Source organism: Dreissena polymorpha, chromosome 15 (genome assembly GCF_020536995.1).
Source record: "Dreissena polymorpha isolate Duluth1 chromosome 15, UMN_Dpol_1.0, whole genome shotgun sequence".
In the NCBI taxonomy this organism is placed as follows: domain Eukaryota; kingdom Metazoa; phylum Mollusca; class Bivalvia; order Myida; family Dreissenidae; genus Dreissena; species Dreissena polymorpha.
This window is the reverse complement of record NC_068369.1, coordinates 27496344-27513484: the sequence shown is the minus strand read 5'-3', so window position 1 is coordinate 27513484 and position 17141 is coordinate 27496344. Positions and strand designations below refer to the sequence as shown.

Here is a 17141-nt window from a genome sequence, read left to right as displayed (position 1 = left end):
ATATAATTTTATATGTCGGATAAGTGTTAGTAAAAGCACACAATTATATTATGGAACCATCCATCGTTTCGATATGACATGGTGTTGGAAACGGATAAGGAAAAAAATAGTGATTTTCAACGATGAAATCGTGGTTATTAAAGTAAGGCATTTACCGGCGAACCGTAAACAACATAAGAAATGCAAAGCCATCAATCTGAAATTGTGATAGAAGTGATATATGAGCCATCAAAAGAAACAGTGTGGACTTAAAACGCGTATTTGCAGGTCTATGTGTAAAATGGACGTAAAATGCCGTTATCACGTCAACGTAACTATTCCATTCCGCATGGTGACCATAGCGAGACTTTCAACTACGTCGATGTATGTGAGTAATCGTTAGAATCTTATATTTACATTATTAATTGTTCCGTAGAACAATGCAAGTGGCATATTGATTTTCACAGTGGACGCCTTATGGTTCATCTATCCGTCTGTCAACGCAAACGCAAACGTGTACGACCAAGTACCCCTTCACTTCTAAACGTTTATGTTTTGGTTCTCGTGATAAGAAGTGTTGCATTTGCAATTTATATTGCTTGTATTAAATCTTGATCACACATTCACATATTAGATCTGACATCACGGTAGCGTTCGATATCGAACAAAATCGCATCTTACCATCTCATACATTCGCTAAGCTTAAACTGTGTAAGCATGTTGCATTTCCAACTTCAATGTGGACGTTTAGACTTGCAAAAGGCATTCGATACAGTCAAACATTGTATTTTACTTATTAAATGGAAGGTTTATGACTCCATGCTGTTAGATGGCTTCCAGGTCCCTTGCTACACTTTGGGGGGTTGGGCCGGGGCCCTTAGAGGGGGGAATTTCACGTCGTTTTTGACGAAAAGGAGAATTTTACAAGATCTTTTCACCATTCATTCAACACTTAATATTGCTCTATTTTAATGTAATTTACATAAATAAACATCAAAGGTTTATAGCACGATACCAGCTGGCAACATAGGTATAAAAGTAAAAGGGAAAAAAAAATTTTTGGAGGGGGGAATTTTTAGCTGAAATAGGGGAAAAAGCATACTATTTTAAGGGGGGAATGGGGCCCCAAAAACGGTCAAACGAGTGCCCTGGCTTCAATCTATAAGATCGCCATTATGTTGTTAACGTACCTGGCACATGATTATATGAGGTCTCTGTTACACGTGGTGAACCACAGGGGTTCATCCTCTTTTATCTTTAGTATATGCAATAACTATTGCTGTCGTGGATGAGAATAACTGTTGCTTTATGCTGATGATACTGGCAATTTGGTTAGTGGTAAAAGCGTTTCAGAAATTCAACCCACTATTTCCAGTGATTTTGAACATGTTACATGTTACATGTAGTGATTTGTTGGTGGACTCAATACTGTTTGGTTTAAAACAAATAAAAATGATCTCGATCGATGTTAACTGTTACTTGCGATGGAGTACAAATTGCATCATCGAGTCCAGCAAAATATATTGGGGCTGTAAATTTTAATATTGGATCAGTGTTTGTCAGACTTGTCCTTTGCAAATGCAACACCAGAAACTCTTGAAGCCCTTATATACTGGCAATTAAGTTTGCATGCTACTTCTGGCATTCAGCTCTTCGACCGTTACTTTAAAATAAATTCAAGGCAACGCAGAATAAAACCATCCGCTTCGTTTTGCAGATATATAACAAGATTATATTGGTAAGGAAAACAAATTCTCATTTGGGTTTGCGACCTGTGTCAAACAGAGTAGAACAAATTATGCTCTGTCAAGTTCATGCGGTTAAAATTGTATCATATAGAATAGCTTGGTTATTAAACAGTGTGCTTATTCTTTGTATTTGTGTGACACTTTTACCTTTGTGGATACTGGTCGCTTCGCTAAACTAAGGGTTCGACGTTTTCATCTTAAAACAGCGAGGCACAAAGGAAATGAAGATACCTACTTTCACAACAAACACAAATAAACGAAAAAAGTGGGGTCTTGTGACGGTCAACGCAAAGCCTTGGGTGTTCAAACTGGTCTTAACAAGTATGAAACCTAACACTTTCCGAAGCATTATTTTTAAAGCTTTAAAGTGAAATTCAAATGCATAACAACATCACGATTCAAATTGAATTATAATTGAACTACTCAACGGAAATATACCGACCAAATCATCGGAATAATAACTTTCTGAAGCACGATGCTATGACATTAACCCATTTATGCCTAGTGGACTGTCCCATCCTTGTTAATTGGATCAATTTATTTCTAAAATTAGGTATGTCTAGTATAATTATTTCTATATTTAGAATATTTCTTACAGAAATTCCTTTAAGCAAACAGCGTTGACCCAGTTGAGCGTCTCATCTGGGTCTACGCTGTTTGCCAAGGCCTTTTTTCTAGACGCTAGGCATAAATGGGTTAAACATTCAGAGAATTATCGTGTAGCATCGTCGGCACCCATATAATCCGTTGTTACTTCATTGTCGGGGGGGGGGGGCTAAAGCGAATAATAACCGATAGTATTAAAAATGCACGCGTACTGCCATGGTATATATTCCATCGTCACTTTATTATCGGTATGTGCGTATGTGTGTGTGTGGGAGGGGGTGCACGCTAACATACTTTTCGAATGAAGTTGTGAATATGCGATTTTTTGAGCGAACAGGATTATCACAAATATCAATAGCACTAAACTTATAAATCATTTAAGTACCCGTATAGAAACTTTTTAAAGCACTATCTTAAAAGGGGCCTTTTCATGTTTTGGTCAATTTACATAATTGAAAAAATTGTTCAGATCGCAAATTTTGTTGTAGTTATGATGTTTGTGAGGACACAGTATAATACTGAATAGTTACCATGCTCTAAGATATCAATTACATGCATCTTTTGACGATTTAAATACCTGAAAATAATACTGCGTTGCAACGCGAAACAATTGAATAATTAGAGAGATCTGTTGTTGTCGTTATATTTTCTGACACTACTAGGATTGATTATATAAAGTATATTAAAAATAAATCATATATTCAATGAGAACGGATGGCCGAGTGGTCTATGCGGTTAACTTTTACTTCAGGGGTCAGTGGTTCGAGCCCTGTTGATGTTTTTTTTATTTCTTTAATTGTATTCTTGTTTTTACTGGAGCATCTATGATCAAAAGTTTTAAAACAATACAATACATACGGAATATTACGCTAGTCAATTGTTCCAAGAGTTTGTATCACTCGAGTGGCTTGTGTGATGACGTATCACACGAGAGGCGGAGCCTCGAGTGTGATGCGAAATAGCACAAGCCACGAGAGTGATACGAACTCTTGGAACAATTGAATAGCGTAATATTCCTTTTATTATATACACCAACTAACGAAAACAGTTAACAATTGTATTTTTTACTTTAAAAAAAACTGACAAAACAATGACTAAAACAGTACGCCAAAGTTTATTTAAGACGCGTATGAATACAGTTTATGTAAATTAACGTGTAAACATTCGAACCGGGAAAACACAGGTTTCCGACACGCTTACCTTAATGCCATCGTTAATCCAATGTTTATAACAATTGACATGACGCCGCCTGTCAATCAAGTTCTTATGTAACAACTGATCTACCAATCAGCGATCGATTAATCGGGCGCGTTAGTTAGCAACGAACTGTCCGCCATTTTCTAGACAAGCTATGTATAGGTTCACTTTTACTTTAGCGAGTTTCTTTTGTTTTCCTCTTTAAAAAAGTAGATTAAAAATGGTTAAACGGTTTCGATGGCGACTATGTAACTCGCACAATCGATATCCTGAAAGATTAGTTGGTGACATTTAATTTATATCGTTTCCAAAGCCGAAAAGAGATCTTGAGAAGTGTAAGAGATGTATAAATGCATGCGGTCGTCACCACGAACAACTGAACGTCAACACTGTCAAAGACAATAATAATATATTTTTATCTGATATACTAGCAGATTTAAATAGTTAATGTTATCGATCTGATTATCACATAATATTTCAAAAACGGTGTGAATAGGTTTTATGTAACTCTGACATTCGGTATCCATAAGTTAGATTAATTAAATATATACCATTTCAAACGCGGAAATGCGGTCTTGACAAGAGCAAGTGGAAGCTTCAATGTGTAGAATTACCGCGATTACCCTTATGGAGGTTTTTTTATAATGGAAATGTTATGTTAGAAATAACTACGCATTATTAAGTATGAATTATATCACGTGTGCTTGTAGAATAATAGAGAAGATTGGTACCAATCAATTGCGTAACTTAACGAAATCCCCGTTATAAATCGAGTTTTGTGTGTATCAGAAACAAGTGAAAACGATTATATGTTTCTATTTTAATAGAATCGAATCGATAAATGCCACAAAATAAGATTTATTATTACTGATATAACCAATAAATGCCGAACTAGGGAGAAGTCGGTACCTGCGCCAGCGTCTGATACAGGTAGCTTTACTGAATTCCCCTTCATACAGCGCTACTTTATATATGACAATGACCAAACTTATTGTGCTGTCTTGCACTTTCAATTATAGAGATTGATAAATGTCCCATGAGCAATGTTTAATATTATTAATATTACTTTTATACGTAATAACATGTGGGATTTTGGTACACTCGGTGTCAGAAAGCGTGTAAAACTTCACCGAAATCCCAGTTTAAAGCGCTATTTCTTGTCAAATACACGAGTGGAAATGTTTCATAAATAACATGGGTAAATGCCGTTGAAGAAGTGTTAATTTATTGCTAATACCAACATCACACGTAATAACAGGTTCGATTTCGGTCAGCGCGCAAGCGTTTGAGAGCGTTATTCATGTACCGAAAAACCCTTTATAATTAGCTGATGTTCTCTATAAACGTATATTTTTTGCATTCGCAGAATAACTAAATGACACAAACCCCATATACAAGTTTCATATGGTGTCAAAAAGTCCATAAAAATAATCCGGAATATCGTGTTAATCTACATGCAGTATATAGGCAATGAAGCCATTTTGGTGTTAGCTTGTCTAGGTTTGCTACACGCTGAGCCACGTGATTAAGTGGGCGGAGCGATCATAGATAAGGCGTCATGTCAATTAAGTTGACTTTAAATTTTAATCCGATGTTTAAAACAAAAACGTTGAAACGATATGCACTTCCACTTCTATTTCTTCCATGTCTTTATCGAAACTTAGTTTTAAACCACACTATTTTATTGTATTCCTATCGAAATATACATTTATGCATGATAAACACACACTCCAAAATACGTTTTGAATTCGTTCTATGTTTTTAACAGATAGTTTACTGTTAAAAAACACCACGTCCGTCATGTCATTAAATTCCAGAGTTTAGATAAAACCATCGTGTTTCGTCACAAAAATGACGTCACACGATATACTACGTAATATATTTCGTAATATAACAAGGAGCCTGTACCACGTGACTTTTTCAGCTATGTGTGGGACAATCGGATGTCAACAAACCATCGCTTCAGGTACGTTTCTGATAATTTCTTCATTAATTCAAAACCACATTTAAAAAAAACAAAGACAAGAGCCCGGTCATTGTCAAAATACACAACTGTGTTAAGTTTGCGCAAAATAAATTTAGTATTCTTTCCAATAAGTGCAACCGCGTGTTTGAAAACACACAAAGTGAAATGCTATGTGTGGTATATTTTTTATTCAATCAACAAAAACGTTCATTATAATATTGTTGAAGGTTTAAAAAATAGGGCGGACATTGTAATTCTTTATAGAGAAGCTACATATATTTATGTTTACGCATATACATCTGATTCGGAGTCTGTGTATAAAAATGCAATAATGCTATGTGTGGGACACATTTTTGAAATGCTATGTGTGGTATGCAAGAATTTTCCCGTCAGTTCTGCATTTAATATGAACACAGTTTTGTAAGAATCTAAAACATATACTTCAGTCTGTACTGAAAATATATCAAATTAACCAAATGTTACATGATGGAATACTGAAGTAATTGTGTAATGTTTATGTTAATTGAACATAAATTTTAAATAAAATACACTGCGTAATTGTTATCCAACCAATGGTCTTTTTTAACAAACACATTATGTTGAACTATAATATTTTCTTTTTTTGACTTATTGTCTTTAAATAAATATCATGATTGATATTTCTGCCTGATTATTAAATTCGGTCCTATTTTAGGAATGAATGACAAAGAAGGTAAAAGCACTTGCTTTAAAAGTGTTTTACTTCTGTTGTTTTTCAGACTTGACAAGGATTAATCGAAGGATTTGTAACGCTTTAAGGCGCGAAGCTGTGTTAGAATTAGATGAACACCATCAAACCACACGGAAGGTGTTATGCGGTAAGTTCATTATCAAAACCACAGTGACAGAGACGGACCCAGCATCATTCTGTGATGTTTACGGAAAGCTATTTCAACTAACTATGCAAACATACCATTTAATATGTATGTTGGCATAATCAAAACAAAGTGTATGTATTGATATTTGTGTATATTTATGTGTTTTGTATCTATGTTATTAATGAAATTGATTAGATAAATATAAAATCTAAGTATATATGTTAATAAAACAATTGTTTCATAACAAATAACAATATAAATCCAATGATGATTGTTTGAGGTCTATTAAGTTCATTTAGTTTCCAATATCATCTCCATATGAATATCTTAAGTATATCAAAATGAACACTTCATTAATAATAACATTGCTTTATAACAAGCATGCACATGTTCAATAGAAATTAAAGCACCAAGTACATAAAGAAGTACATCAGTATTCGCAAAGTAACAAATCTTGCTATACAAACATATAAATGATCTAATTAACACGTAACAAATGATCATCCCAAAAAAGTCTAGGCTTTGGGGTTTATTATACCAACAAACATATTTAATTGTATTAATATTTCATGAACTCAATTTCAAATGAAATCTGAATAACTGAAAATAGTGTAAGATGTTTAATGAAAATACTCATTCGACCCGGTCATGAAACGAGCTGCAAGATCTTGTTACCACCGCACCAAGTAATAAACAATACATGTTGTTCAATTTGTTGAATTATCAAATGTGTATTTAATGTTTACTTTGATTGTTTTCTTTCACTGCAATACTTGCACCATCTGGTAAGAAAACAAACAGTCTTTTAAACTTTTGAACATTAACTATATATGACAACTTTTCATTGATCAAGATATCAGTACGTCTCTTGAAGGTGCTTCCAAAAATACTTTAATCTTCCTGAAAAGAACAAAATACACATGAAATAAACTGTAAAACTTAAAAAATATTAATATAAATTATCGACAATCATGATAATTTTGAGTTACATGAACGTCGTGATTATCATATTTTAAGCACGCAAAACAGTACAAACATTGTTTTATTGACCAACATTTGTTATTTAAACAGACTTAAAATATTATTGATGTTTATGTCAATCTTTCGATTATCTAGTTGAGTTTGTATACCACACATAGCATTTCAAAAACGTGTCTCACACATAGCATTATTGCATTTTTAAACACACACTCCGAATTAGAAGTATTTGTGCAAACATACAATGTATGTAGCTTCTCTATGAAGAATTACAATGTTCGCCCTATTTTTTTAATCCTTCGACAATATTATAATGAACGTTTTTGTTGATTGATAAAAAATATACCACACATAGCATTTCAATTCGTGTATTTTCAAACGCGCGGTTGCACTTTTTGGAAAAAATACTAAATTAATTTTGCGCAAACTTAAAACAGTTGTGTATTTTGACAATAACCGGGCTCTCGTCTTTGTTTTTTTTAATGGTTTTGAATTAATGAAGAAATTATCAAAAACGTTACCTGAAGCGATGGTTTGTTGACATCCGATTGTCCCACACATAGCCAAAAAAGTCACGTGGTACAGGCACCTTGATATAAAATATTTCTAATTTCGGTGCGCGTAATGTGACGTCATTAAATGGGTCGAAGTTGTCCGGCTAGTATGGTAATACTGAATTGGAAACAGCGAGTAGCGTAATACGGGTTTTTTTATTTCAACGATTGATACAACCTGTATTTTGTAAAAAGCATTAACCAGGTATATACTAAATGCCCATATCTGCGAAAATTTCCCTTCAAAACGACATTTGACGTTCATCTTAATAAAGAGTATTAAGGTTGAAATTGTCCGTGTCTACATAACTAAATTGAAACAAAGGCAAAATTGGCATTGTTTTACTTGATAGGCACCTTATAGTCGTGTATACACTTTGAGGCTTTTCTAACGCATCATTTAATCATATCAATATAGCTCCCTTATTTTTAAACGGCTTGTGTTGAAATTTGGCCCAAGAATAATTCAACACATATCTGATAATTCCTGAAAATTTAATTAAAATTGAAAAACAACAAAATATCAAACTTTACAAATTAAAAACGTCACTTCAAAAGTCAAATTCGCAAACTCGTACAACGTTAAATAATAACAATGTGAAAAGTAAAACGCATAAACTTACACGTCTAAATAACTGACCGGCTTGCAACATGCCGATTGAGCCGTTTTAACCCTGAATATTCATACGAGCCATAGTGTTTTTCAATGTTATGTTTTATCTTGTGTAAAAACTTACCTAGGATTATGAAATTGAAATAAAATTTGAATGTACCGGTATATCGGCTTTTACTACTCTTGGCGATTTTTCTAACGCAACACTTTTAAAACTTACATATCTCAGTAATGAGTAAATATTTCTATTTAAAATTGCCCATGTGATCATTTGACTACAATATGTGCAAATTAACGCTAAAATCATTCATCCGTGACGATCGGACGCTTTAGCGAGTGGGAAGGGTAGCCTGTAAAATGCAAAGTGCGCGATTGCGCTCCTGTATATTCATACGATCTATATTGTTTTGTAAATTTATTTTATGTTTTCCTTGTGTAAGAACCCACCTAAAGTTATAAAATTGAAATAAAACTAGAATTAAATCGCGTTTCAACATTTCCACGTGCAAAATTATGGAACCACTTACCCCATATGCTAAAGCGTCAAATCGTCACGGATGAATGATTTTATAGTCAGCTTGCATATAATGTAGTCAAATGATCGAATGTAAAATTTTAAATCACTATCTTTACTCATAACTGCGATATTCAAGTTTGAAAAGTGATGCGTTAGAAAAGTCACCAATTGTACACCGCAAGAAATAATTGATATGTAGTCAATTGTATATATATGTACACAATGTTAATGTTTATTAAGTTCATAAATCTACACGTAGTACAAATCACAGTTCATACGCACCTTTAAACACTTATATGACATGTATGGCTGGTATTTTCAGAATAGAGCACATATTGGAAATATCCATTACATATATGTTCTAGTATTTTCAAACTGAACACTCGTTTACGTAGATATAAACAATAGTATGATAGTAAATTATATAACTGATTAATAATTGTTCTTGAAAAATCTAAGAACTACTTTCCGATATAGTGAAGTCCGACTTAAGTACATTTTATACAAAACAAGCAAATTTCGGTAGCCTTTTGTGGATTCCAGATAGACTGACCGTGTAATCACATTGATATCATGCGAATAAATGTATTGTGTTAAAGCCTCTATAACGCTCAAAATCAACGAAAAATTCGTTAAGTATTTCGTAAAATAAAGTTAAACAATTAAAAATCAGTGTTCCTTATGGCAATTGCCGAAATTTCAACGCCAGATGCGGTGCGGTAAAATAGATGTTTGTACCATTTGAGTGTTCTGTGTCTTATGACTAGATATATTCGCGGGAAATTAAAATGGAATTGTGTCACAAATAAATAAAAACGAGAATTTTGTATCGTCAAAAATCTATGTAATCACACCACATCTAGCGTTAAAATTGTGGCTATTGCTATAAGGAACACTGATTGTTTTAGGTCACCACATTTTTTCTGCTGTATGATTTTTTTTTAACCCAGACCTTCAATTATTAGAACAAAAATAAAAACTTCATTTAAATGATCAAGTGAAAGTAAAACTCCAAAATACATAACTGATTATCATATATTTCATGATTGTTTCAGGTTGGGTCTATTGATACTTTATCAGGTTAAACAAAGTTCACTTTTCTTTTGAAATAAGGCAGTCAAAGAGACAGCTATATTCCACTTTGCCACTCTTCTGACCTTCAGGTGGTCTGGACTTTTAAGTTAAAGTGATTTTACTAATGACTTCTGCAGATTGTCTCCATGATATAAACTTTTCATTACCATCCTTACATAGTTAAGGGATATAACAAGTGGACACAAACCTTTGACCTTCTGCAAATCTTTTCCGTGATCTTTTCGTCAAATTTCATGAAAATGCTTCAAAGAATAAAAGGGTTTGCATAAAACGATTGAAGGATGTGCCTGAAAAGTTAATGTCATGGAGACAATGTGCAGAGGGTCAAATGTTTGTGTCCACTCTGTATGTCCTAGGATATAACAAGTGGACACAAAACTTTGACCTGCTGCACATTGTCTCAATGATCTTCGGGTGCCGGTCAACTCGTACCTAAGTTAACTCGCACAGTAGTCAACTCGCACAGTAGTCAACTCGCAGTCTTTTTTGGTCAACTTGCACTTTTTTAAGTCAACTCGCACCCCTCAAAAACTGTATAGAAATAGACGTAGGATATATATATATATATATTATGATCATTAGTTTATAAGTGTAAATCAGTGGGTTTGTTACCATTTTGGTAATGGGCCGGGTCCCTTTGAACTGGGAAAATTCTTGGCGTTTTGACTAAAATTGGAAATAAGTATTGTTGCTTTGTTGCTAAAAATGCTTCAAATCAAGAATAGAAATGTTTTCAGTAATATTTTTACTAAAGTTAATAGACATGATGATTTTTAGTATTTGAATATATGGTTGTCAAAATTAAAGGGACCTTCTGACGTTTTGGTAAATTGGCAAAATTAAAAAAATGTTTCAGATTCAGAAATAATTGTTGTAGTTATGATATTTGTGAGGAAACAGTTGAGTACTAGTAATACTAAAAATTTACCATGCTCTAAAACATCCATTACATGCATCTTTTGACAATTTAAAAACCTAAATATTATAAAGTGTTGCAGCTCAAACGATTGAATAATTTAGAGGGTTATGTTGTTGTCAATAAAAAGCATGTGTATGACAAATTCAACACATGCCAAAATCTGTGAAATGTCCCTTTAACGTTTCTTTTACACTTAATTGTGGTCGGTGTTTTTTTAAGGGTAATATGTGTAAGAGGTGTGTTATATACAACGACCATTAATTAAAATTGCCAAACATTATATATATAATCAATAACAGATATTTGGTATGTTATTGAAATCAGTTTTGCTGTAATGTTTGTCACAACACGGATAATGGTGTAAAAGGTGTTGTATACCGCACAAGATTCAATTAGAGTTAATTTATCTTGAAATTAATAATTTTGGTGTAAATCTTTATAAAAAAATATGAAGAATACAATTAAGTATGTGTTTTTTTAAATATAGATTTTTTTTATTGAACTAAACTCTGAAAGTGTTTTTCATTTGAGTGTTTGCATAAATTACTCATCAAGAACTCATTAACCCGTCAATATTTGGACTAAGGTATGAGTTGACTACCGTGCGAGTTGACCAAAAAATGTGCGAGTTGACTACCGTGCGAGTTGACTTAGGAACGAGTTGACTGTAAACCTGACCTTCACCTTTTAGCAAAGTTTCTTGCAAATGCTTCAAACAGTATCAGGGCATTTTTTTCTGTTTTTTTTTAAGCTGCCTTGGCCCCCCATCCCACCATTGTGAAAAAAATGAGTACCAAACTGTTTATAATTGTGAAAAAAATGAGTCGCAAACATTTTTAAAGTGTGAAAATTAGAGTCACAAACTTCTAAAAATTGTGAACGTTTGAGTTGTGAACTTCTTGAAATTGTGAAAATTTGAGTCATGAATTTCCCAAAATTGTGGAAAAGGGCTATTTTCACAAAAGGAAAAAGCCCTGCAGTATAGGAGAACTCGATCAGGCACAAAAATAGACAGGCTTTTTACCTTGAAGTGAAACTTTGAACTTTACCTTGCTTGACTGACTTATCCCTTTTGTTTGCTTCATGACCTTAACAATTGATGCAAGTTTCATGAACATCCATGAAAAGGTATAAGAACAACATCACGGACAATAAAAATGTTGCAGACTCAAAAGTGTTACGAACAGATTGAGGAAATTACTATAATACCATGTCTCGCTTTGCTGCCCCGGATTAGAAATAGTTTCAAAATAACTGGTTCAAGTCTGGAGTGACTGCTCGCAGATTTATATTTGGCATGATGATTTCACATTGAATTGAATACATCATCCCCCTTTTGGCCATTATTGATTCTTTTTTACTCTTTAGTGTACACTACATTGATATCTGCCTGATAAAACGCTACCGGATATATTGTTTTATATAACTTCAACAGGAAATTGTTATATCAGCCAATGTTTGGTTACATTACTTGGAATCAACACTTAGATTATCAATTTTTGGTACAATATAATCAGATTCAACGAAACCAACAATTTGATATCGCCTGATATCATACAAAACAAAAAGAGAGTAACTTGTTTTTCACTACCAACTCGGGGTTTGGTACACAATTATGATTAGCAAAGCAAAGCGCAAAATGATGGAAAACAATCATACAAGCTGTAAAACAATAACAACACATTTCAGAGTTGTTTTAATGTGAAAACTATCTATTAATGACAAAATATCCGCTAGTATTATTGATCCATAAGTATTCCCTTGACTTAAATATATCAGAGCCACTTAAAGAGCAAAAAATGAACCAATCAACACATTGTTACAAATCTAATATATCACATTCTAAACATAGCATGCGTAATAACATTATTTAAAGAAACAAATAAGTATGAACACTTCAAATTCTTTCTTGAATTGTAACATAACACTATTACACAAACAGCAATTGTCATTTATTTCGACTTATTACTACACATCAAATATATATATATGTGTAACATAGCACTTAATGACTAACAGCTATAATAATTTATATCACTGTATAGTAACTTATATCACTTATCATTACACATCAGAAACAAGAATGATAAGCTATTTTACTTTGTACACCAGTATCTTGTTTATAATCGTCGCCACAATAATGGAGTCAGTGTTGCTGTTGTAGCAGACCGACCATAGCCCATCCCTCTTTGTAGCCAGAGTGGCCAGACTCCTACTGCCCTTACTGTCAATCTGTAGGATAGTATTGGACTTCCATCCACATACCAGCACCTGGCCTGCAGGTGTCACATGTACACAAGCTGGACATCCCAATTCAGGGTCTGTGAAGATGGAAAGGACTGATCCATCCCTAGCCAGAGTGAGGAGTTTGTCCTGATTGTAGTTCGTGATATACAACTTTTCACCTGTCGGGCTTACTGCACAACTCCGTTCTGCAAAACAGAATACATGATTATAATATTTTGTCATAATTATGAGTGAAATCAGACAAGCATAGTGCATACATGTATGTGTAAAAAATCATGAATTAAGTTGCGTTTGTTATTTTCACTTAAGTACAATAATGTAGAAAAAGAAACAATAATGAAACTCTCCTGTCTAGTACTTTTTCACATATTACAAAAGCAACCTCTTAAAATTATCATCACATAAATTAAGTATTGTTTTTTAATTCTTGTTTGTTGTTTGCATCAATAAAAGACAAATTTAAGAATATAATCATAAGTATATAATATAAAGAAACCAGCTTAATTACATGCCATATTACACTATGTTTATTTGATAACAACAAAATATAAAGAACAGGTAAAAAACTATTCTTTTCACAGCCATGCACTTTATTTTCAAAGACCTGTCATGGAGTGACAGCCAATATATATTTATAACTATTTGTATGAGTAATACTCCAGAATTTGAAGGGTTTTGCTGCTATAATGATATGTTTTTGATCATAGAGATAAATCCAATATGATTCTTACCTCTACCGGTAACTGACTTATTCTCGTGAAGTTTGCTGACTAGTTTACCATCCAGCGAGTAGTTGTATAGTTCAGTACCAGAGGTTACAAACAGGTCTCCCTGGTGGGAGGCAATACCGTAACCGCCATGTTGAAACTTGAGCTTTCTGTCTTTTACCAGCTGGTTGTTGTTGACTTTGATAAACTGGACCTCTGAACCAACAGTAACACCAACCTCACTTGGTGTGATCTGACACATGTACTGTGGCTTACCAGATACACTACAGTGACTCAAAAGCAGGTACTGCTGGTTTAACAGCTTGACTTTCTTATTATTTTGGTCTACAACAAGGACTTGTCCACTAGGGAGAACACATATGTCTAGGATAGTGCAAATTGAATCACCCTGAAAGCTTACATTATTCTCAGACTTTCCATCAATCCTTATGATTCGGTCTGCATTTCCCACTGCAGTCAATGACTGGGCATAGTGTTCAATCTTCCCAAGACCGGACAACTGGGAAAGGTACTGCATTATTTCACTATTAAAATGGAAAGTTATAGAAGATTTTAGTTGAGCAATGATCTTCTTTTGATAGTTTTCAAACTGCTCTATTTGTCCTTGCATTTAATGCTGGCTATTAAATATAGTTCTTGTTTGCTTTTATCACTTATGTCTTGAATAGCGTCTCTTAGTTGTTTTAATTCATTTCCAACAGTGGAACATTTATAAACATCACTTTTTAGAGAGGCTTGCAGTTTGGTAAGAGTATCTTTCATTTCCTGCAGTGTCTTCTTTTCAAGCATGTCTAAGACTGCAAGTATTTTTGCCGAGTTTCCTGTATCTTGTGTAACTGCTCATCATATGAACTTTGCACAGACTGAATGCTAGCCTCCTGATTGTCTTGAAGCTTCTTCAGTTCTGCCAGAGTAGTTTGGATAGTAACTGATATTTGTTTAAGGTATGTGGAGGTATTTTTAACCAAGTCAGATAAAAGCATCACCGTTTTGCATTGCCTGTAAGAAAAAATTGTATCTTTATTAAAACCAATAATTCATAAATGATGCATAAATAAATGGCATACTAATTTTGTACAGATTGATCAATCTAAATCTGATAACACAAGGGGTACACAATGCCTCCTATTGCGCTGCTTTGAAATAAAATTTCAATACATCATTTGGCAAGATAAGAAATTATCTCCCTTTTAAAGCTAATTACTTCCCTTGGATTGTATTTTTTTACTTTTGACCTTGCAAGATGACCTTGACCTTTCACCACTCAAAATGTGTAGCTTCATGAGATACACATGCATGCCAAATATCAAGTTGCTAACTTCAATATTGCAAAAGTTATGGACATTGTTTAAGTTTTCAGACAGACTGACAGACGGACAGACAGAAGGACGGACTGACGGACTGTTCAACTGCTTTATGCCACCCTACCGGGTGCCTAAAAAGGTTGATAAAAACGACAAAAATACATTCATTATCTACATATATTTGGTTAATGATGTGTGAATCTTTGTTATTTTGTACCATACATTAACTTTAAAGGCTCATAGTAATCAAAATAGTGTGACAAGTATTGAAACGTCATGGCTTCTATGATCTCTTTCTTTTTTTTTTTAAATATTTCACAAGTATATAAGTGACATTAATGTTGTAAGTGTACAGTTTCACATATTATAATTAAAGCAGGACCATCTAACTGGTTTAGTTTACCTCCAACTTAACTGGAACTTAAGTATACAGTAATAATCTTAAAATAACATCAGTATTATTAATATTATTTACTTGATTTTTGAATAAGTATTCAAGTTCATTACAAAGTAGTTTAAAACAATACACTTTTTGTCTTAACAGTTTTTACATCAAATATCATATAAATACCTGTGATAATGGAAAGCACAAGTATTGCAGCACAGCTTGCTATGGTCTTTGCAAATTTTAAAAGGTTTTCTTCTTTGTGAACATAACATTAAAGAAGAAAATCTTCCACCTTCTTGACCACTGGCCATTTCTTCATATCATTCCTTCCATGAGTGGAATGTTTCTTAAACAACTGGCTGTGCAAGTGAATACATTTTTGGCAGTAAAACTTCACGCAAGATTCGCAATAGAAATCAGCAGATTCAACCAGTTTCTCGTCTTCGCACGCCGAACACAAAAAGTATTGGACCCAGTCATTTCCTTTTTCAATGGTGGCTTGCGAAAACGTTGCCATTTTGCTGACCACTTTTGTTCAGTACATCTTTGATTTAACTCAAATAATAAGGCATCTAGGCTCATTGACTATTAAACAAAAAACGCTCCATCTAGCTATAGCCATTTGTCTATCAACACTTAATGTTCAGCCAATTCAAATAAATATCAACTTCGGTTTGTTGACAAGTTTATATCTCCAGCAAACAAAGTATTAATGTCACCAGTCATGTGACATGGGTAAGATAAAACCATATTGGCCCACAGTTCTTTAACAACTAGTTTATGTGTGCATACAAAGCGGAAGTATCACAACTCAATCAATAAACCAATGAGGCCAACTTGATAACATGAGAATCAACAAGAATGTTTATCTATGAACTACATGTACTTCAATTTGATAACAGGCCAATATTGGACTTAAAAATTGTGATGAATGTTCTCTGTTAAAATCAAAAAGAAATACGTGTAATTGGTTTGCAATAAAGATAATTAGTTATATGAACAGTATCAAAAGAGGACCATGGCCCCTAAGGTGCTCACCTAATAGGCAAAACGAACTAAACTATTCTGAAAAGATGGACTTCAGCAGGATAAACATTGAGAGAGTTAAAATGATAAAAGTCCATTTTAAAACTGAATATAATATATTGCATGATAGTTTCAAATTGGATTTATTTTCATGTTATCAGGTTAAACAAAGTTCACTTTTCTATACATTATCAGGTTAAACAAAGTTTACTTTTCTACTGAAATAAGGCAGACAGCTATATTCCATTCTGCCATTCTTCTGACCTTCAGGTGGTCTTCTGGACCTTTTAATTATATGGTTTAACTAATACTTCCTGCACATTGTTCATACTTCAATGGTTATAGGAGATAGGTAGTGGACACAAACCTTTGACCCTCTGCACATTGTCTGCATGACATAAACTTTTCATGCACATCCT

General features: G+C 33.5%; 1 protein-coding gene across 1 annotated transcript; it reads right to left on the bottom strand.

The window, feature by feature from the left end:
* Positions 1 to 12622: 12622 nt before the first annotated feature.
* LOC127860305 (uncharacterized) lies at positions 12623 to 16378 on the bottom strand. Its single transcript, XM_052398311.1, has 3 exons — positions 15880 to 16378; positions 14008 to 15003; positions 12623 to 13461 (listed from the first exon to the last, which is right to left on the bottom strand). The coding sequence occupies exons 2-3, from the start codon at positions 14612 to 14614 to the stop codon at positions 13121 to 13123; spliced, it is 948 nt and encodes a 315-aa protein (XP_052254271.1). The 5' UTR covers positions 14615 to 15003; positions 15880 to 16378; the 3' UTR covers positions 12623 to 13120.
* Positions 16379 to 17141: the final 763 nt, after the last annotated feature.

What these genes read in the sequence shown, in the direction of transcription:
- LOC127860305 (XM_052398311.1), bottom strand. Translation starts at nt 14,614, where the DNA reads ATGCAAGGACAAATAGAGCAGTTTGAAAACTATCAAAAGAAGATCATT. An exon ending in TAAGTCAGTTACCGGTAGAG is followed by an intron (nt 13,462 to 14,007) that starts GTAAGAATCATA and finishes TCTGTTTTGCAG; the next exon opens with AACGGAGTTGTGCAGTAAGC.